General features: G+C 43.5%; 1 protein-coding gene across 12 annotated transcripts in view; it reads right to left on the minus strand.

Moving 5' to 3' along the window:
- The window catches only part of LOC121293089, a 219,927-nt gene that overhangs the window by 195,236 nt on the left and 1,195 nt on the right, over positions 1-23,496 (minus strand). For 11 of the 12 annotated variants that reach the window (XM_041215688.1, XM_041215693.1, XM_041215698.1 and 8 more), the window contains exons 3-11: positions 21,879-22,001; positions 13,768-13,893; positions 12,910-13,035; positions 11,655-11,840; positions 9,366-9,584; positions 7,081-7,200; positions 5,201-5,395; positions 3,451-3,549; positions 469-651 (exon numbers count right to left, since the gene is read on the minus strand). In XM_041215688.1, the coding sequence (XP_041071622.1) occupies positions 469-651; positions 3,451-3,549; positions 5,201-5,395; positions 7,081-7,200; positions 9,366-9,584; positions 11,655-11,840; positions 12,910-13,035; positions 13,768-13,893; positions 21,879-22,001 (1,377 nt within the window). The remainder of the gene's footprint in view (positions 1-468; positions 652-3,450; positions 3,550-5,200; positions 5,396-7,080; positions 7,201-9,365; positions 9,585-11,654; positions 11,841-12,909; positions 13,036-13,767; positions 13,894-21,878; positions 22,002-23,496) is intronic. The other variant, XM_041215699.1, reaches the window with a different exon arrangement.

Genomic DNA, 23,496 nt, shown 5'->3' on the forward strand with positions numbered 1-23,496 from the left:
CTAAAATATGTGCAAATAGTGCGGATATCGGGAATGCGAAATAAAAACAGGAAATGCTGGAAAAACTCAGCAGGTCTGCCAGCATCTGTGCAGAGGGAAACAGAGTTAACGTTTTGAGTCCACATGCTTTCAAGATGTCAGACGGACATGAAATGTTAACTCTGTTTCTCTCTCCACAGCTGCTGCCGGACCTGCTGAGTTTTTCCAGCATTTTCTGTTTTTATATCACTAAATTAGATTATCGGATCATTATCACATCACTCCTTGTGAGAGTTTGGTGTTTGCAAATTGGTTGCTGCATTTCCTAGATTACAACAGTGGCTAAATTTCAACATGAACTTCATTGACTGTAAAGCATCTTGCGATATTCTAAGGTCATGAAAAGGACAAGTTATTTCTTCACTTTTCTGAGAATTTTACAGAATGCCAAGGTCTGTCCACATAGATGAGAGTTGATTGACTTCTTACCTGTGATCAGTAACTCTCTACTGGCTGAGGCGAGGCTGGCAGTGTGAACAGTGTTGGGTGTCCCACTGCTGTAGTAACGCACACTGCAGTCCCTCAGACCACTCGCATTCCCAAGACGGACCCATGAGATCACAGCACTCGTGGTGGAGATGGATGTTAAACTCAGAGTACCTGGAATCGTTTCTAAAGACCAAAACAAAAAACTATTAGCTTGAAGGGTACCATGAGATCACTGCAGGGATGGTAATTTGTGATGATGGCTGCAAAAGGAAATTGTTATTTTCTAGATCACTCTTTAAAAACCAGGAACAAATGAAAGTTTTTCTGAAATTTCTTTTCATTCATTGCTTTCTAGAGGGCTCCACCTCACTGTTGATTGAAAATCTCTTTCCACTGCCTCACCCAGTGGCTATTCTTCTTGTGGAGTAAGTGAATGTCTTCAGCCCCTGGGTGATAATCTGGTGGGATTGGCTCAGCCACCCTCATAGATCCCGTCAAAACTCCCATTCCAATGAACATTGGTGGAATTAACATTGGACAGGGTCCCTAATGACTCACTGTATCACCAGGCAGTGAAGTGAAGAATTTACCCCAGTGAGTGATGACAGCCTGTTCACACATGGGGAGGTATCATAGGCAAACTTGAACCCGTCCTCGCCCAACACTCAAGGGCTTTTGAATAGAGGAAGAGAGGGAGTAGAGGAGGTGGGGGCAACCAGGTTGGTATTTTTCCCCTTCCCTAAACCTGTGACATGTTTAGCACCTCCAGCTGAGATCAGCCCACTCAGAACATGCGGTGGATAAAAGGTGGGACATCAGGGTCTTAACAGCTCACTCAGTAGACAAGTTGAGCTATCGGGGAAGCTTAATGTTACCTGAATTAGCAAATTTCCAGGACTGAAACTGCAGTCTATGATGTTAAGTAGATGAATGTTTTTATTCTCATATAACATTGTGTCATCTATTTTAATAAAGATACAATCACTTACAGCCCTGTTACTGTTAAACCAACCACTGCTGATAAGGGTTACAGCAACCACAACGTTGATAGACTAACTGCAGCACAGCCACAAAACAAATCATCCTGATCAGTGTAACTGGGCTCAGATCTTGGCGTGGGTTGCTCTTCAGCTCAGTCACTGTTAACTGGAAGTGATTGGGTGAGTTTCAACACAGAGTTCATCACACCTCTCTCCTTCCTCAAGGTCACAGAGGAAAATTGGTTCTGTATTGCTGTGGTTCATTCATATCTCTAGCTGGCTGAACATAGATCAGCACTGGCTTTACTATAGGAGATTTCTGCACTGCACAGCACTGCTCTCTGCAAGCAGAACGTAGACAGATGGTCAGAATGGAAGGTACTGCACAGAGGAACAGGTGTAGGCCAAATCAGCCCCAATTCCACCATTCAATTGGATCATCACTGATCTGTATTCAATTCTATTTACTCACCTTTTGCTCCATGCCTCTGATAGTCTGACCTCATAAAAATATATCGATCTCAGTCTGAAAAGTTCCTTTTGATACATAATCCACAAATTTATCCAATTCTTTGTGCAGTGGAAGCGTTTTCTGAATTCACTCTTGAACAGCCTAAAGACCCCTTGTTCTGGATCATCCCTCAATCTCTTATACTGAAGGGTATTCCCTTACTGATACCTAATCTCTTATACTGAAGGGATACCCTTCCTGATACCTAATTTCCTATACTCAACCAGGTTTAGGCAATCTAATTTCCAATGTATTGTAAACTTCCTAAGCCATGATGCTGAAAGCTGAATGCAGTACTCTGGATCTAATCTAGTCACAGTTTAGTATAACTGAAATATAACTTCCTCCCTTTTGTATTCTGGTCCCCTTTGAGATTAAGGTCAGTATTCCATTAACTATTTTGGTTTCTTTTTGTAGCTGTCTACAATCTTTTAGGATCTATGCAATAGGAAACCCAAATCTCTGTAGCCCTTCTCAGTTCCCAGTTTTGTACCATTGATGGTTGCCTAACTAATGCGCCGCACACAGTCAAACCGCGCTTGTAATGTGACTCATCATGGACTGTGCTTACCTAATCCACTTATGTCCTGAAGAGTTTCTATAAGAGTTTCTTTCCCTAGCTCCCAAGGTAAATCATTAAAGTCTCAACAATAACTACCCACTCTTCCATTTTACATCATAAACATGTCTCCCAACCAGAAAAGACATGGCTGCAACTCAGGTTGGCAACAGGCAGATCTTTGAAATACTGATGTTGCTGCTTTTCTCAGTTTAATGTCAGATTGTTCCAGTTAAATAGAATGTTCCAGAGTCATGATCACATGTCTCAGACCAGGAGCCTTCCTTGGAATGAGATTTCCATGGTTCTAAAAGCTCAGGAATCATCATGTTCTGCACAACATTCAATTTGTTCTTGACCTTGATAACCCTTAATCAGTCCTGTTTCTAACCAACTTTCCACCAATCTCCTTCTGAAGGTTGGAATTGGGACAGAAAATGCAGCTTTACCAAGCAGTTGGTTCCAAATCACTATAACCTTGTGTGGATATGATGGGAATTACTTTCCTTCATAGCACTTGCAGGAAGGTCTCTGATATTAAATTCATATCCTCTAGGTCAGCACTCAACAGTCCAAGTCTCTCAGTATCTCCAAATGTTACATGAAGAAGCATCAAGTCCTCATCTTAAGGGAAAATTTCTTAAGTTCCCTACTTCCAGAGTCCGCTAATTCTGAAATAGCATTCGGAGGAGATCAGGCTGTTATATTTCTGACTTGGCTCTTACAAAGCAACCAGTGGACATCTTTCCTCTTTGCCTAATTAACTAGTTTCTTGAGACAGCTATTACTGAGCTACTTTGTATCTCCATGCACAATTCTGCTTTGCACCAAGTTGTCCACAAATACTGACTTGAATTGTGGAGAACTGTCTGAGAACGCATGACGATATATTGTGGAGCACATAACAAAAGAAGAGAACTGAAAAAGCTCACCAGAGTAGGTCCTGAAGGTAAAAGGTTGCGTGGTCACCAGCCCATCTGAGGAGATGTTTACCTGGATCACAGTGGTACACATTGACAGAGGGCCCAGACCTGCAATTTAATTCACATTAGTCATCCAGACAACATAGAAAACATTTTTAAAAATTTCCATAAACACACCTCTGAGTATCTCTGGTATCTCAGTGATTAAATGTGTTGCAGTGTGGCATTGAACCACACACACTTGGAAGGTCCAATGTTCCATCTCTGGTCTCTGCTCCCAGGGCCAGTTTATACCCTGTGTAAACCTGAGCTCATCCTAAATTCTGCTGTCTGCATCCAAACACACATCGAAACCCATTCATTTATCACCCCTTTGCTCACTGATCTACTTGGCTCCCTATCCAGTAACAGCTCTCATTAAAAATTCACATCCTTGTTTTTAAATCCCTCTTTGGCCTCGCCCTTCCCTATCTCTATGTTCTCTTCCAACCCACAGCTCTGAGATATCTGTGCTTTTCTAATTCTGGCCTCATGAGCATACTCAATTTTACTTGCTTCAAACTGGCAGTGAACCTCCTGCTGCCTAAGCATTAGAACTAGAATTATTTCCCTTAACCTGTCCGTGTCTCCCTCCTCCTTTAAAACATTCTGGAAAACATACTGCTTTGACCAACATTTTGGTCACTTCTCCTAATATTACTTTGTTTGACTCAGTGTCAAATTTTATCTGATGATGCTCCTCCGTAGCACCTTGGGACATTTTACTATGTTTATGTTATGATGGATATCCTGTAGCTTCAATGTGTGAGTGTTAAGCAAGTTAAAAAAATATGTCTGGTTTATAGTCTAGGTTGATGTCATCTTATGTGTGACATGAGGCCAAGTCTTGTTATGCATAAGCAATTGTAAATACTGCACATGAAGTCAGTGTCGGAGGGATGGAGGGAGATATTGGCTTTTTGCTGCACTCACTTGTCTTGATGCATTTGACACTATTCTCCTCAAATGTCAAAATCTCTTGATGACAGAGATTTCTCCATTTGGGTCTGTCCAAGGTTGTAGGCCCTCCATAAACACAGGTTTCTGGCCAATCTGAGTGTGGGTCTCTGTTAAATTCATCTCTGTTTCTTTGAGATGATCCAATATCTTGATGAGTAGGATCTGCCTCAGCTTACTGGGATGTTAAATGACTGAAGCCAGCTAAACAATCCGGTAGACAAAGGTCTCTCATGATAAGGAAACCAGATGTAGGTTCCTGTGGAGACCTGTTCAAGTCAATGTCACTGAATTAGATGTTCAATCTCCAAGATGTCCCTGCTTTAACCCTCTTGGTACCTGGTGAGCTCAACTCCCAATCTTTACCTCCAACTCAGCAATTCCCTTCAACTCAGTCTCCATCCCCACTTACACCAAACTGACCCCTGTCCCCTCGCTGCATGAATGCTGCAATCTAGAACATGAATCAGACTCGGCAGTGGTGGTCCCCAATTGTGAAACACTTGGAAACCATGTAACATCCATTGTCTGTCACAACCAAATACCAGGAGCAGCAGTAGTGACTCCGACTACAGTAAAAGTCAATGCCTGCAAAAAGAGGCAACAACCTGGCAACACTGGGAAAATTCAAACCACAACATCAGCAGTGATTATAACAAGTTTCACAGGCCAGATTACTGCCACTTCTTTGTGGAAAGAAGATCACAATGAGCTCAGCAATGTCCAAAGACATGGAAATCTAAGACAGATCTGAAATACTTACCAGTTAAACCTAAACTGGTGGTGTTTCCAGGCTGGTGGTTTTGCAGCTGGAGGATCCCATTGGTGTGGTTTGTGCAGTTGGTATTAATTTGGTAGTTGAGAATCTCGGTTCCTGGTATTGGCACAGTGATCCATTTCAACGTCACATTGGGTCCTGTGATATTGGCTGTTACAGTTTGTACCATGTTCCTGAGATCTGAGGAAGAAGTGAACCAGAAAGAGTCAATAATACAGGTACAAAAACAAAAACTGCTGGAAAATCTCAGCAGGTCTGACAGCTTCTGTGGAAAGAAAGACAGAGTTAACGTTTCGAGTCCGTACAACTCTTCAGAACTAAAGAGAAGTAAAAATGTGCTGAAATATATTCTATTTAAGGGGGGGGTGAGACATGTGAAGCTGGATAGAAGGCCAGCGAGAGGTGGAGGCAAAGGAAAGATTGCGAAAGGTGTCATAAACAAAAAGTCAAAGGGGTGTTGATGGTGGTGATACTGACTAAAGGAGGTGCTAATGGTGACATTAAGAGTACAAAGCAGAATGAGCAAGTGACAGAAGGCCCTAGTGGGGATGCGGTGGGGGGAGGGGACGGTGTTGGAGAAGAGATCGAAATAAGCTGAAAGGCGGGGATAATACAATGAATGGAAATAAATTTTTAAAATAATAATAATGGAAATAGGTGGGAAAAAATATATATAAAAGTTAAAAAATAAATATTTAGAAAAAGGGGATCAAAAAGGGGTGAGGACGGAGGAGAGAGTTCATGACTTGAAGTTGTTGAACTCAATATTCAGTCCGGAAGGCTATAAAGTGCCTAGTCAGAAGATGAGGTGCTGTTCCTCCAGTTTGTGTTGTGCTTCACTGGAACATTGCAGCAGGCCAAGGACGGACATGTGGGCATGACAGCAGGGTGGTGTGTTGAAATGGCAAGTGACAGGAAGGTCAGGGTCCTGCCTGCAGACAGACCGAAGGTGTACCGCAAAGTGGTCACCCTGTCTGCGTTTGGTCTCTCTAATGTAGAGGGGTCCACACTGGGAGCAGCAAATGCAGTAGACTAAATTGAGGGAAGTGCAAGTGAAGTGCTGCTTCACCTGAAAGGAGTGTTTGGGCCTTTGGACAGTGAGGAGAGGGGAAGTAAAAGGGCAGGTGTTGGACCTTCTGCGACTGCATGGGAAGGTGCCGCATGCATGACCCAGACCTCCCTGTCGCTAGCCATTTCAACACACCACCCTGCTCTTATGCCCACATGAGGAAAACTGTCACACAAGGATCCATGTTCCGTACAAGCCCCAGCATTTTCTTCTATTCATTTATGGGATGTGGTCTTCGCTGGCTGGGCCAAAATTTATTGCCCATCCATAATTTCCCTTGGGAAGGTGGTGATGAGCTGCCTTCTCGTATTGCTGCAGTCCCTGTGGTATAGGTACACCCACAGTGCTGTTAGGGGCAGAGTTCCAGGATTTTGACCATGCCAGTGAAGGAACCGCGATATATTCCCAAGTCAGGATGGTGAGTGGCTTGAAGGGGAAATTCTAGGCGGTGGTGTCCCATGTATCTGCTGCACTTGTCCTTCTAGATGGTAGCAGTCATTTGTTTGAAAGGTGCTGTTTAAGGAGCTTTGGTGAATTTATGCAGTCCGCCTTGTAGATGGTACACACTGCTGCCAAAGTCCGTCTAGGTCTTGCTGCATTTGGACATGGACTGCTTCAGTATCTGAGGAGTCACAAAAGGTGCTGAACATTGTGCAACCATTAGTGAACATCCTCACTTCTGACCTTATGAAGGAAGGGAGGTCCAGATGCAGGTCCATGAGAATCCAAACAGACACTGTTTCAGTATAAAAATTGGCTGCTATGGAGATGAATACAGGTGCTGGGTCAGCCTTACCGTAACATCTGCCACCTGATCTCCTCCAGCCTGGCCTGCAGGTACATGCCAGGTACCCGGAGCTGTCCGTGCTACATACTGCATTTACATCACAACTCAGGTTCTGGCAGAGGCCCGGCACTGCAAAATGAAGGACACACAGGAATATTAGTGTGTTAACACAGTAAAGAGGTGGATGTGGAAATGGTTCTGCCCGGATTCAGGGTGAAACTTTCCATTCCCCCTCCAATTACAAACAGATTCAGTGAAACAAGACTCCACATGTCATCAAAATCGGTGATGGGGGGACAATTCTGACAATTGGCCGATGGTATAAAACAGGCACTATTGTTTCAGTCACACATTGAAATCAATTGGAGAATGAAATATAATGAAAATGGGGGAAGATGTTCAATGTATAAGTGAATGTACATCACTCAAGGTCAGTGTCTCCCCCAAAGCTTTCACTAGAATATGCAGCTGAATGAAGATTTCAGTTGTTGAGGACTGAGCTGGAATTAAAATTACATTCAACCTAAATGGTTAATTCGCAGGAGAGTGACCTCCATGTGCCCCTTTCCCCCTGCCTGGCGTAGATCGTCACAGTGATGCTGGGCTCTGCTGTGTAACATTAGGGCCCGATTAGTAAAATAGAGTACAAACATAGAAGACTGTCTCCTTCCCTCTATTTTAAAAGAGAGAGAGAGAGAGGCCCAGAAACTTACAGCACAGAAGGTGGACATTCAGCCCATCATGTCTGTTGCAGCCAAAAAATATGTTTCCAGCCTAACCCATATTCCTGCTCTTCATCTGTAGCCCTGCAGGTTATGGCATTTCAAGTGAATATTTAAGTACTTTTTAAATGTAATAAGTGTTTCGGCCTCTATGGCCTTTCAGACAGTGAGTTCCAAATTGACACGATCCCTGGTGTTAAAAATTTCTCCTCAACTCCTCCCTAATCCCACTCTCAATTACTTTCGATCTGTGACTCCTAGATATTGATCTGTTTGATAAGGTAGGTTCTTCCTATCCAATCTATTCAGCCTTATCTTAATTTTCAATCCCTCAATTAAATCTCCCCTCAGCCTCCTCTGTTCCAGAGAAAACATTCCCAGTCCATCCATTGGACTTTCCACTAGCCATTTGGGAAGTCACTTCCTTAAAAATGTCAAGCAGATTGGTCAGAGGTCTTCATCTTCTAACTCAAATGTTGGGGTGTTTTACTGAGTTATAAGCATACCTGCAGATCATAGGATTTATGCCTGATTCCACTTTATTTTATTCTGAGCTGATAGCCTGCAGTAATCTGCTCTGCTTTCTCAACCTTTTTGAAAAAGGACATCACCCTTGTGACATCTTAAATATCCTCCATCCCCAGTGTCCAGCTAATCCCACAGGCTGACTGCTAATATTGATTGGGGGGCGGGGGTGTTTGTTCAACAATGCTTCATTAGAGGGCTAGTGGAACACTTTCAAAGACATAACAAAGAGCAGGTTAATTATTAAATATTATCGTGATTGAGGAGAGAATGTCATTTATATGTGGATACTTGACAGGGGGCCAGTTAGCTCAGTTGGTAGGTTGCTAGCATGTGGTTTAGAATAATACCAACACCAATGGCACAGGTTTGATTCGTGTTCTAGCCGAGGAGACCTGCCTCCTAGCCCAGCTCCTGAGAGTGGAATGGAATGGCAAACTACCACTGACAAAAAAATGGCTCAGGATGAGGCATCAGCAGACAATGAGTCAAGTACCTGCCTTCAGGCAGAGGATACATAAATGAAATGAATTAAGTAACTGTATAATGTGGGAATGGTTTCAACATTATCCCCTCAGTACTGGCCTAGATTGAAACTTTTAAAGAGTCACTTCCTCTCTGACTGTCCTCTATTATTGTACTCTATATTTATTTCTATGTTTATGACTTTTAACATCTTTCCACATGGTCCTATATCCACACTAGTGTTCCTCCTTATCCTTGCTTGATTTATACAGTCACATTTTTCATCCTTGCTTCACTTCCGATTAATTTTTTCTCCATTTAGGGTTTCATACATTTAGCTTAGCATTATGTATCCTGGTCTCTCCTCTTTGCTCACTCGATAGTCTAGGTAGATTATTTAACTGACAATTATGTGCAATGTTCTTAATATGGGACGTGACATGTCAACACAATCTAATCAGTTTGAAATTGTCTTAGTTTACAATGTTGTTCTAATGTGATGCCCCGATTCTCAGCTTATCTTTGATAAGCATTGGAGAGAGACAGAAGATGGTTATAAACAAAGAGTTAAACAAAACCCACCCATTTCATAATAGATTTTGAATCTCGTGTTCGGCACGTTAGGGCCAGAGTGGAAATGGACCCAGGCATCCGTGCAATTAGAGAGGTAAAAGATGGTGATGTTCAAGTGTTTTTCTGACAGTGTGAACTGCTTGTGTCGATCGGGATCAGTTCCACAGCCAAAGGAGATGTGATCATCCTGGGATTCCACAGATAGTGACTCCACCCTGAATTGGATTCCTATGTGTAAATAAAAATTTAGGCACTAGTTAGTGGACGCCCATTTCTGTGGAGTGTCCATGATTCACTCATTACTTCAAACATGGAGAAGATACTGTGCATAATCCTCGTTCCTCATGTTGTTGGAGGTGTACATGGCTCAGTGATAGTTATCGTGTCTCTGAGTCAGAGGTTGTGGATTCAAGTCTCAGTGCAGATACAAACACATAATCTAAACTGATGCTCAACAACAACTTATATTCACAGAAGCATTAAAAAACAAATTATGATCCTGAGCCCCATGAGGAGATACTTAGTCAGATGATGTAAAATATCTCATGGCACTAGCTCAAAGAAGATTAGGGTGCCTAATCCTCATGGTGGCTGAGCTAATATTTATCCCTCAGCCAACATCAATAATAAGCTGACTATCTGGTCATTATCTTGTTGTTTGTGGGATCTTGCTGTGTGCATTTTGTTTGCCATCTTTCCTACATTACAACAGTTGTTGATCACTTTCAGGGATCAGTGGGGAACTCCACACAACTCTTTTCACCCCAGATCCTAGGGATTTATTTTAAACTGTGTTTTTATCTCTTCCAGGAGATTACATGGCTGCTACTGGTTGGGATTCTTGGCAGTTGTGACACTTCATTACAATATGGCTGACTGGGATAGCCTGGGTGGACCAGTGGTCTTCCTCTGTCTGTCCTTTCGTACATTCCTATGTAAGTAACACTGTTCATTATCTCAGGCTGCCCAAAGACCTTCAGCAAAGATGAATTTTGAAGTACAGTTTCTGTTGTAATACAGGCAAAGATGGCAGCCAATGAGTGCACAGAAGCTCCCACAAATATTAGTGAGATTAATGGCCAGATAATCTGTTGTTGGCAATGCTGTTCTTAGACAGTTGGTAGCTCATAATGAGGGCATTAAGAATTAAATACTTGTTGTGGTACTGGAGTCACATGTAGGCCAGAACAGGTAGGTTTCCATCCCTGAAGGACATTAAACTGAGGTCCTGCCCGTCCTCAGGTGATTGGAAAGAACCCAAGGGACTATTTCAGAGAAGTGCAGGGGAGTGTCCCCAGGAATTCTGGACTCTTATCCCTAATCAATATCACAAAAATAGATTATCTAGCAATTTATCTCATCGTTCTTTGTGGGAGCTTTCTGTGCACTAGTTGCTTGCTGTGTTTCCCACATTGCAACAGCGACTACCCTTCAAAAGTATGTCATCGGCTGTAAATTGCTTTGGAACATTTGGAGATTATGATAGGTGATATATAAATGCAAGTTCTTGCAAGTCTTTCTAGAGGGTTGTTGAGGCGATCTGGGAAGATGATTTAAACTTCATAAAATCACCTCATCTCAGGCAGTCAACTGCAGAGTTTTGAACAATATTTTAAAATTTTCCTCTCTCCTGCTGGATTACACTGTCCCACTTGACCAACAGGAGCTGCAGCAGGTTTCTTGTGAGGTGGGTAATCCAGCATTGGCAGAAATATAATTGAGCCAATATTCTGTCAATGATCCTACCCTGGAAAACCAGCTTGGTCAGGCCAGGTTCCCATCGCCCACCCATCCAACTCTCATTCTTGATGGGGTTAAATTTGGGCTGGTGACACTCTCAGATAGTTCCAGATTTAAAGATTCATCCCTTGGATGATTCTGTGAGAAAGGCAAGAGGCATAATCATGAGGGAATCAAGTCGGACTGACAAGAAACAGTAGGGTAGCAGTGAGTAGTGCGAATGTGTTACATGTGTGCTTAAACTGGTGAAAAACACACAACGGTAGAGTGGATTCTGAAGAACAAAGGATTGTGGGTGTTTCTGCTGCCATTAATCACTGACTGCCATGAAGATTGACGTGCCAGGTAACCAGTGACAGAAGCATGCAGGGATGGGGATGGGGCAGGAGGTCATGTGATCAAACCTCGCAGAAGACCATCCAAGTAGAGCTTGACAACTCCAGGCTGGATGGAGAACCAGCTCACAATTCGCCTCCCAACAAGCTGCCTTCTGGTTAGTGGATGGTGCAGCAGTTCAATGTCTCTACTTACACCTTTGGGAATGGAGTTTGCCGTTACCTTTATATAGATGAGTGGAGTTAGACAACTGGGTCATGTTGAAGAACCAGTGCATGTCTGCACTATTCTGGTACAGACTCGGGAAGTTATTGGATACAATAAGGCCAGATACACAGGGACAGGGATTCCCTGAAAGAGCCGGCTGCTCCGCTGTTCCTGGTATAATTTCTGGTGGGCAAAAGCAACCTATAAACAGAAAAAGAAAACATGAATTGGTAAAGGCAACTTTGGTTCTTTGTAATTGTCCTAGTTTTTCTCTTCTATATTCTAGAGTAGCGTTCTACACTTCATCAAAGCCAATGACTCCCCAAGAGCCAGATAACAAGCACACACAGGAAATAGGCAAGTAGTCTGCAGTTCACTTGATTTTATCCACATAACTGACACTCTGCTAAGCCCAAGTTCCTCAAACATGCTGTGTTGTATTTTACAAATCACTCTTGGCATTGTGCTCTGTGATTTTAAATTATGCTGTTTGTGACTTTAGATTGTTCTCAATCTTTTTGAGTCTGTTTAATTCACTTGTTGAGCCCGTATTGGGATTCTTCTCTGGAGGAAGTTGTGTTGCACGTAAATACGGCAAAGTTGAAATATTCCCATTGGGTAGAGATTGTGGGAGCTGCATGGCATGGCTGATGTTCATTGCCCATCCCTTGTTGCTTTGAAAAAGTTGGGCCATCTTCTTCAATGGCTGATACTGGCTTTAATAAAACAGAGAGGCTTTTCAGGTCACTTCAGAAGAGCAGTGAAGAGAGATCTACATTGGTGTAGGGCTGAGAACACATACCAGCCAAGCAGAGTAAGGACCACGGGTTCTTTCTCTACAGAACAGGCATGAACCAATAGAGGTTTACAACAATCCAACAACTTCATATTCATTTAACTATCCTGTTTTTTTAAATTTCCAGACTCCTTTTTCCTGAACGCAATTAAAATCTTCAAACTGCCATGGTAAATCTGAACACTCAGTCTCTGATTTATTCACCCATTAACATAACCAACACATCACCCATTGCTCTGAATGAACACTGTGACTAACACATTAGATTTCAATGCCTTCCACTCAGTGGGAGTAGATTTCTGTCTTTACTGCCAGGGCTTTAAGCATTACCTGGCTGGAGAGCAGTGAAAAAAATCTAGCAGAGGAAACATTCCTACGAGGCATGAAAGGTGGAAATCTACCTCACAGATCTTCAGGCTCTGTGGCCAGTACATCAGTGATAGAGGAGGTTGAGATCTGTGCTCTGCTCCTTACCTTCGCAGTGTGTCCCATTCCCTCTGTAATAGGATTTGCACTCACAGCGGTAGGAACCATCGGAGTTCAGGCAGTGAGCGTTTGGGTCACACTGATTCATTACTGGATTTACACACTCATTGACATCTGAAAACAACGTAAAAATGAATAAAGGTGAGTTCGAGGGTGAGCGGGAGAGTGAGAACCTGGAACAATCCTTGGTTGTCGGACTGCCTTCAGCATGACTCTGCCAAAGATATCACTGACTAAACTTCCCAGGTAACAAAAGAACAGCAAAGAATGACTAAAATGACTAAATGTCTGAAACTCATGTCTTAAACCTAAATAAAGGCAATTACAAACAGTTGGATATCGTAAACTGGGAAATAGGTTAAAAGATACGATGGTAGAAATACAGTGGCAGATACTTAAGGTGATATTTCATAACTCAACAAAGACATATTCCGTTGAGAAAGAAAGGATGTATGGGAAGAATGCACCATCCTTAGCTAACTGAGGAATGAAAGATGGTGTAAAGTTGAAAGAAAAGGTGTACAATCTGTGAAGATGAGTTGGAGGCCAGAAGATTGGGAATGTTTCAGATTTCAGCAGAGGATGATGAAAACACGTGAAAGAGGGAGAAATTAGAATATGAGAGTAAGCTAGTAAGAATTATAAAAACAACAGTAAGAGCTTCCACAAGTGCAAAAGTAAAAAAGCCATGCTACAAATGCACAGGGCATTTTTGAAACCACAACTAGGATACTCTGTATTTGGTCTCCTTATTTAAGGACGGCTTAACTTGCATTGGAGAATTCAAGTGTCGCTGTTTTGTTAAAAAAATCACACCTGAACAAAATGAAATGTGGAAGGTCAAACCTGTGCAGGTTGTTTTGTTTCCCGGTCTCAAGGTGTATCCTGGGTGACAGCGACACTGGTAACTGCCCATCATGTTCACACAGCGCTGGGAGCAGCCACCATTGTTCTGTAAACATTCATCCACATCTGAAAAGCAGAGGCCTCTCATGTTCAAATTAGCTTTCAAAACATTCAGATGAATGTTCAATTAAAATGTTAAAATGCGACAAAATCAGATATTTCAAAATTTAAAAACTATTGGACGAAGTTTACAAATTCAGTTGTTAACATTTTAAATCCAACCAGCATGTTGGGAGTAGTTTTAACGCAAATGCCCAGCGGGAAGCTAACAGAATCAGATCACCCACCACTTTTAACATTCTATTGACTTGCATTCAATGACTGATCCAATCACGCCCGTCTGCTGCCTGTAATTTTGGATAAAATTACCCCACATCACTAATCTCAAATGCCTCCATTGAGCACAAAATCTAGTCTGATATTCCAACGTGCTGACGTTCCATTAAACTGCATAGAATGCAGAGTGATATATAGAGAGAGAGAGGGTGATGGAAGAGAGAGAAAATGAGGGAGAACACTGGAGGAAGAGGAAAGAGAGAGAACTAATTAGAGACCATGACAGGGAGAGAACAGGAATGCTAGAAAGTGAGCTAGAGGAGAGAGAGATAGAAACATAGCATAACAAATAAGAGCTGGAGTAGGGCATTAGGCCCTTTGAGCCAACTTTTACATTCAACATTGTCATAGCTGATCTTCTACCTCAACTGCACTTCCTGTTCCACCCCCATTTCTCTTGATTCCCTTAGTGCCCAGGAATCTATCACCCTCTGTCTTGAATATGCTGAACAACTGAGAATTCCAAAGGTTCCCAACCCTTTGAGTGACAGAATTTCTCCTCACCTCAACCCTAAATGGCCGACCTCTTATTCTGAGACTGTGACCCCATGTACTAGATTGTACAGCCGGGAGAAATATTTTTTCAGCACCTACCCTGTCAAGTCCCTGTGGAAATTTACGTGGTTAAATTAGATCACCTCTCATTCTCCTGAACTCCAGGGGCAACATTTTCCTCCCGTCGGGGGGGAAGTGCGGGAGCGGGCACTGGCGGGCAGCCTTCCGATTGGCACCCCCAGTGTGCGGGGGGGGGGGGTGGGCTGCCATTTTACGTGGGTGAGCCATTTAAGGCCCCCCCAGCTATGCGCTCCCTGTGCGGGCAGGTTGAGGGATTCAGCACCAATTTAAAGCTTTCAATGAAGGTTATCGAAAAATTTCCCTGCCATGTCCTCTCATGTGACACTGTCACATGAGTTGGGACATGTCCATAACTTATATTTAAACCTTTTATAAAAATTTAAATAACCTCGTGAAACCTCATCCCGCCCATGGATGAGGTTTCATGCTTTCTCTGAGGTCCGCACGAGCTCCCGGCCTGCCCACCAACTCTAAGGTTGGACAGGCAGGTCCATCAATCATGTTAATTAGTGTTTTAATGGCCTTAATAGGCCGTTGACAGTTCGGCGGGCACGCATCCGATTCGGCTGCGCGTCAGCCGAACTGAAAATCGAAATGACACGGGGTGATGTTGGGATGCATGCCCGACATATCCCTGCGTCACTTTACTCGTTGGCGAGTGGGCCCCGCCCCTGCTCACTGACTGGAAGTTCTGGTCTATTCAAGCTCTCCTCATTCTAGGAGCCAGTTTAGTGAATTTTTGTTCTACTCCCTTGAGTGCAAGTATGTCCTTCCTTAGATTGGGAGACCAAAACTGCAGACGGTATTCAACTTGTGACCTCACTATTGTCCAAGACTTCTTTAATCTTCTACTCCAATTTCTTTGTAACAAAATCTAACATATCATTTGTCTTACTAATTGCTTGTTAACTTTCTGTGATTCATCTACCAAGACACCTAGATCCTTCTCAATGTAAACATTACTATTCTCGCTCTCCATTTAATAACTGATCTGCCTTTTCTGTTTTTTTCTACCCGAGTGGATAATTTCACACTTTGTCACCTTGTATTCCATCTGCCATTTCTTGCCCCTCACCCAACCTGCCTATATCCCTTTGCAGCTTCTTTGTGTCCTCCTCACTGCTTACTTTCCCAACCAAATTTGTATTGTCAGCATTTGTATTATTTAGCAGGAGGCGATGATGTAGTGGTATTGACGCTGGGCTTGTACTCTAGAGACCCAGGGTAATGCTCTCGGGGCCCAAGTTTGAATTCCACCGAGGCAGATGGTGAAACTTCAATCCAAGAAAAACTTGGAATTAAAAGTCAAATGATGACCATGAATTGTTGTAAAAACCCATCTGGTTCACTAATGTCCTTTAGGGAAGGAAATCTGCTGTCCTTACTTGATCTGGCCTACATGTGACTCTAGTTGATTCTTAAATACTATCTGAACAAAGGGCAATTAGGGATGGGCAATAAATGCTGGCCTAGCTAGTGATGTCCACATCCCAAGAACGAATAAAAAAAACTTGGATATGTTACAATCAGTCCTCTGATCCAGGCCATTAATATAGATTGTAAATAGTTCCAAGAACTGATCCTTGAGGTATGTCAGTAGTTACAGTCTGCCAACTTGAAAATGTTGTTTTCCTGTTCACTCTGTTTTTTGTCCTTTAACTAATTCCCAATCTATGATTCATTCTTTGCTCATAGTGTGCTAATACACCCATTCCCATGAAGTCTAATTTTGTGTAATAACTTCAACAGATAATTTTTGAAAGTCCAAATACAGAATTGGCAAATAACATTTGCACCACACAAGTTTCAGGCAATGACTATCTCCAACAAGAGACAATCTAACCATCTCCCCTTGATATTCAGGGCCTTACCTTTGCTGCACCCCCACCATCAACATACCGGAGCTTACTGTTGAATAGAAACTTAACTGGACCAGGCACAAAAATTCTGTCACTACAAGAGCAGTTCAGAGGCTGGGAATTCTGTGGTGAGTAATTCACCTCCTGACTCCCCAAATCCTGTCCAGGTACAAGTCAGGAGCATGATAGAATAATTTCCATTTACTTGAACAAGTGCAGCTCCAACAGCAATGACGAAGCTCAACACAATCCAGCACAATGCCGTCTGCTTGATCAGCACCCCATCCACAAACCTAAACAGTCACCCTGGCCAGGATATTGAGGTCGGCGAGGAGGGGAATGGGGCCCGCTCACCAATGCATAAAATGATGCAGGATGATGTCAGGCGGAACTCCATGACGTCACCCCGCGTCATTTCAATTTTCAGGTTGGCGGGGACGCAGCCAAATCAGCTGTGTGCCCGCCGACCTGTCAATGGTCAATTGAGGCCATTTAAAAACTAATTCAAATAGTTAATGGACCTGCCCATCCAACCTTAAGGTTGGTGGGCAGGCCAGGAGCCCTGGCAGACTTCAGAAAAAGCATGAAACCTCACCAAGGGCAGGATGAGGTTTCATGAAGGTTTTTAAAAATTTAATAAAAGTTTGAATAAAAGTGATGGACATGTCCCAACTCATGTGACAGTGTCGCACGATGGAAATTTTATTTTTGTCCATGGACAATTTATAAATTTGGGGCCGATCTCCCTGAGGCAGCACTTAGCCTCAGGGAGATGAATGCGCTCTTTTGCACACATGTGTGAAAGAGCGCGCTCCTGGCTTAGGGAATCACCCCCGCCCTCACAGAGAGTGCATAGCACTTCCTGGTGGATGTCACACTGGGTGGGCCTTAATTAGCCAGCCCACATAAAATGGCAGTGCGCCCCCAATCGGGGCCACCGATCGGAGGCATGTCTGCATGCACCCACCCCTGCGTTTCCCCGCAGACGGGAGGAAAATTCAACTGACCAAGGCCCCTTCAACAGCACCTTCTAAACCCATGACCTCTATGACCTAGAAGGACAACAGCAATAGACACATGGCAGCACCGCCACCTGCAAGAGCATCTCCAAGTCACACACTACCCTAACTTGGAATGATGTCACTGTTCCTTTGCTGTCTCTGGGAAATTCCTGGATCTCCCTTCCTGACAGCACTGTAGTTGTACCTAAAGCAGATGGACTGCAGCGATTTCTGATGGTGGCTCACTATCATCTTCTCATGGGCAATTAAGGGTTGACAACAAATGCAGACCTTTCCAGTGATACTCACATCCCAGGAAACTATTAGAAAAGTTATATCACTGCCTTATCCATGTTACTAGTTACTTCTGCAAAAAACTCGTGACTGTTTTGTCAAACATGATTTTGCTTTCAGAAATTCATGTTGACTCTGCCCAGTCATATTATGATTTTCTAAGTGACCTGTTACCAGGTCCCTAATAATAGATTCTAACATTTTTCCTACCAGTGATGTCCTCATTACTGGCCTATAGTGGGAATGCGAATCAGGGGGAAAACTATCTGCTGACTGGAGTCATACCTAGCACATACCTGGACTAGCCATATAAATACTGTGGCTACAAGAGCAGGTCAGAGGCTAGGAATCCTGCGCCGAGTAACTCACCTCTTGGCTCCCCAAAGCCTGTTCACCATCTCCAAGGCACAAGTCAGGAGTGTGATGAAATAATCTCCACTTGCCTGGATGCGTACAGACCCAATAATACTCAAGAAGCTTGACACCATCCAAGACAAAGCAGCCTGCTTGATTGAAACCTCATTGACAAACATTCACTCCTCCACCACCGACGCACAGTAGCAGCAGTGTGTACCATCTACAAGATGCACTGCAGGAACTCACCAAGGCTCCTTAGACAGCACCTTCTAAACCCACAACCATTACCATTTAGAAGGACAAGGGCAGCAGACACATGGGGACACCATCACCTTTAAGTTCCCCTCCAAGCTACTCAAAATCCTGACTTGGAACTATATCGTCGTTCCTTCACTGTCACTGGGTCAAAATCCTGGAACTCCCTTCCTAACAACGCAGTGGGAGTACCTACACCACATAGACAGCAGCGGTTCAAGATAGCAGCTCAACCCCAACTTCTCAAGGGCAATTCTGGGTGGGCAATAAATGCTGGCGGAGGCAGCAACGTCCACATCCCATGAATGAATGAGAAAGAGTTCCCCATTTTCTCTCTCCCTCCTTTCTTAAATAATAGAGTTACATTTGCTGCCTCTCAACTCTTGTGAACTGTTCTGCTAGCTAAGGAATTCCAGGAGATTATAAGCAATGCATCCACCATCTCTGCAGCTACCTTTTTTAAAACCTTGGGATGCTGCTCATCAAGTCCAGGGGATTTGTCACTATTTAGTCCTATTAATTTCTCCAGTGCTATTTCTTTACTTATTTTTAAGTTCCTTATCCTTCCCAGATTGTGGATTCCCCATTATTTCTGGAATGCTTTTGTGTCCTGTACTACTAAATACAAAGGAGGAGGAGAGAAGGGTTGGGGGATGGACTGGATTAGAAATCAGACCCACCTCCCCACAAAACAAGCATGGAATCTCACAGGTGCCAGGGTGGGATGACTATAAGGCCTGCGTCTCTGCACTGGCACTGTGTGCAAGATTGAAAAAAAAACAATAAAACAAAGAACATCCTTTAAGGACTCACCCCTCACACGCCACTAACACGTTCCCCATGCCCTATCCATTCCAATCCATTCCCCTAATGCCCACGTATCAATGCCAATAAACCTCCATATGTTGCATGCCAAACTATGCTCCTGTACCCACTCCCCACAGACCCGCATATCCTGCATGCCCACCTATACGCCCAGTACCACTCCCCATGTCCCCTCATACCCCCTACAGTAATCTTCTTCCAGTCATCCACATGGTCTTTTTTTGGCTGCTATGCCAACCTGGTTCCAACAAATGCCCCCCACCCTAAGGGCAGAATTTTGCCCCTGATGGGGCGGGTGGGCCCCACTGGCCAGGCAGTGGGCAGGCAGCTGATTGCCGCCGCCGAAACAAGCCCCATCGCCAATTTGAGTGGGCGGGCCATTTAAGGCCCAGCCAGCGGGCCACCCGATGGGAAGCGCTATGCGCGTCCTGTGCAGGGAGGGGGAGGGATTCCCCAACTGTCAAAGTGAGCTCTTTCGCTGTCTCAGGGAGAGCGTTGAAGGTGTTATAAACCTAAAAAATAGAAAAATAAAAATAAATTAACATGTCCCCCTCATGTGCTAATGTCACATGAGATGGGACATGTTAATAAATATCACATAAAGTTTATTAAAGTTTTTTAAAACAGACATGAAACCTCAACCCGCCGGTGGAGGAGGTTTCATGTATCATCAGAAGCCAGCTGGGTCTCCTGACCTGCCCGCCAGCCTTAAGGTTGGACAAGCAGGGCCTATAATTGGCTTAATTATCCTGTCAATGGCCTCAATTGGCCATTGACAGGTCGGCAGACGGACAGCTGATTTCACTGTCCGCCTGCCTTCCTGAATATTTAAATGGGGCAGGAGGACGTCGGGTGTTCCTCCCGACATCATCCCACGTCATTTTCGCATCGGCGAGCGGGCCCTGCCCCCAACTTGCCGACGGAAAAATTCTGGCCTAAGTTTTTTCAAGGCCAGTTTTAAGCTAATTCATCTAACTTTCAGTGAACCCTGTCAACACAGCTAGAAACAACCATCTTCAGTTCAGCAGGTGACCTGAATGACATCTCAGAATGGATTATTGTAATTCTCTGGGTCAGCAAAACAATATGTCTTCATTCACACTTTTAAGTTTAGAAGTATTATTCCACGTTTTAAGTTCTATACTCAATAAAGAATAGTTTCTTAAAAACCTAGATACCATTTGTAGCTTTTTTTCATGTTATATTTACTGTCGTGAGATAACAAGTCCAAAGAAGCCATTGGGCAGAATTTTCCCAAATTTGCACCGTGCAGTAGCGGACGGGTTAAACAAAATGTTACCCGTTGGCTATGATGGTGGGTTTTCACGCTGTATCATCTCAAACCCGCCTCATTATTTATGCACTCCTGGGAAACATGTCGTTTCCATAGCAGGTGGGCTCTCATTTGTCCGCCTGACATCACCTTGCCGCTGCATCACGTTGGGTACTATGTTTAAAGTCCAGCCACAAGCACACATCTCGATGCTTCCACTGCTGCATGGGAGACATGGCTCCGAAACTGAAGAAGACTGCAGTCCCCAGGTTAAGCGACGCGTCTCTTGAGCGACTTTTGGATGCCATGGAGGCCCGCTGGGATGTACTCTACCCTAGGTCTGGCCGCAGGATGGGCAGCAACGGCACTAACCCTGCTTGGGAGGCAGTGGCAGCGGTGGTCAGTACCAACTCCTTGCAAAAGAGTACAGCCACCCAGTGCCGCAAGAGGATGAATGATCTCCTCCGTTCCACTAGGGTAAGAACGTATTGTCCGCTCAAGCCACTTATCACGCCCACCGTCAGCGGGGACAGAAAATTCTGCCCATTGTGGGTTTTGTACTTTATAATCACTCACATGTATTAATCAATGACAGTATACAAATAGCCATTTGGTAGTGTAGAACTTGAGCATTGTTGATAAAAGGAGACACGCTATCAAGTTTTTTGACGCTTGCCCTAATCAGGACAGTTCACACGAAAGTGCCAACTGTAAAAGTGAAATTTATACTGCATGAGAATAGATTGCTGATTAGTTGGCAAGTGGACTCTGAGTAGTGTAGGCACTGTCACGGAGAATGCAGCATGGACCAGTTAACTGCCCAGCTTTGTTCAAATTCAAACTGGGCAGGTTGACTCTGACAGGTCAAGGGGAATGAAACAAGGAATGACTGCTCCCCAAGCTTTTGTTTAGTTCATAAAGGCACAAGTGTGGACATGTTCCTTCTGTCTGCAAAGGACAGGGTCCTGTGTGTGAATGTTTGTAGCTTCTAGCACACGTAAGTGAGGCACGCTATGTGACTGTCTGATAATCTTAATTTGTTTTTAGTGCAATTCTTAGCACAGTCAAGGTTGTTTAGCAGCTGTTGTCCAATCGCAGAATCACATCTCATGTAGGGCTCTATGTTTTGGGTTTTACAAGTATTGGCTGGTTGGATATGGTCTACTTCGCCTGTTGTAAATGGCCAAAGGGACCTGCTGTTTGATAAAATCCGCAAGTCATTAGGATGTATGGCCTCTTCACCTGCGTGAAAATTCAGGCCTCAGTTTCAGTTACCTGCACAATTCCTTCCATCTCCAGTATGTCCAGCCTTACACACACATTGGAAAGAGCCGGGGCTGTTGAAACATGAGGCTGAGCTGTGACAGTCATGGCTTCCACTTTGACATTCATTCATATCTGAAAGTTGAGAAGAAAGGAAGAGTTCATTGGAGGATTCCCAACTTTGTCAATCTTAAACTTTTCACTGTTACACACCCAGATTTAGGTTCAAACTTTGTAAATAAAACAGATTCGTAGATGGTTCTGGATTAGAAAAATCCCTGGGATTCACTGGCATAAAGGTGGGAGGGAAAATTCCCACACAAAGAAAAATGTATGATTGATTTGTGACCAAGGCAACTGTTCAACAATTTGCTTCTAAAGAACATCATTAACATAGTAAATCACCTCAAGCTTCACAGGAGAGAACATCACACAAAATTGGGCATTGAACCATATAAAAGGACATTAGGACTGGTGGCCAAAAGTTTCAAAGAAGTAAGCCCTTAATGAGCGTCTCAGTGCAGGAGTGAGAGGTGGAGAGGCTTGGGGCCTAGGCAGCAGAAAGTGTGACTAACAATGGTGAACCAAAGGAAACTGTCAATACATAAGAGGGTAGATTTGGAGGAACACAGAGTTCTCAAAATGCTGGAAGAGGTTTCACACATTGGGTGAGTTGAGGCCATGGGCAGGTTTCAACCTTAAAAAGAATATTTTGAATTTGAGGCATTCCTGGATTGAGGATCCACTGCAGGCCAGTAAGCGGAGGGGTGGTGGGAGAACATGTTTTTTTTCAGGTAATGAACACCGAGTAGGTTAATTCCTAGCACTATACATCCATTAACATCGGCTGAACACATTTCCAGATTTGTGGGATCCTGACAATCTCCGGCACAAAGCTATCAGCTCTGATTTTCTGCATTCCTTTATTCACCAAGAGATTTCCTTTTTATTGGACAGTACATCCCCAAACAATAACACATTTCAGGGATTGGACACCACTCAGAATAGTCAAAATTGAAAATAAATCATTTACAATTCCTCAGAGAATGAAGTCGCATGAGCCTGAATGCAGCAAGAGGAGAATAATATCCGGAATTGGGCTCATCAGTGGCAGGTATCGTTTGTGTCACTTAGCTCACAAGAGAGAGTCTAACTACCACCCCATGACATAAATTGGCATTACCACTAACAACCCTCAGTGTGAATATATTTCTTATTTCCCTGCTAGTTCTTTGGTCACTTATTTTAAATCTATGACTGTGACCCATTTTCCAGAGGAGACAATTTGTGCCTACTTCCTCAAGGAAAATCTCTCAATTTTTCTTACCTCCATTAGGTCTCTTTCTTCATCTTCTCTGATTTAAGGAGAACAATCCCTGCTTCTCCAATCGCTCCACATAACTGAAATCCCTCATCCCAGTATCACCTTAGTTAAACCACCTCTGCATGCTCTCCAAGGCCTCGATATTGTTTCCAAAGTGTGATACTCAAAATCCTTCACAATTCTCCAATGGAGGCCGAATCAGAGGTTTGTAAAGGCTTGCAGGAGTTGCTTATTTTTGTATTTAATGAGCCTAGCTATAAATTTAAAAATTGCATATATTTTCTTAATCACCTTGCCAACTTTCCC

The sequence above is a fragment of the Carcharodon carcharias genome, chromosome 21 (genome assembly GCF_017639515.1).
Source record: "Carcharodon carcharias isolate sCarCar2 chromosome 21, sCarCar2.pri, whole genome shotgun sequence".
Classification (NCBI taxonomy): domain Eukaryota; kingdom Metazoa; phylum Chordata; class Chondrichthyes; order Lamniformes; family Lamnidae; genus Carcharodon; species Carcharodon carcharias.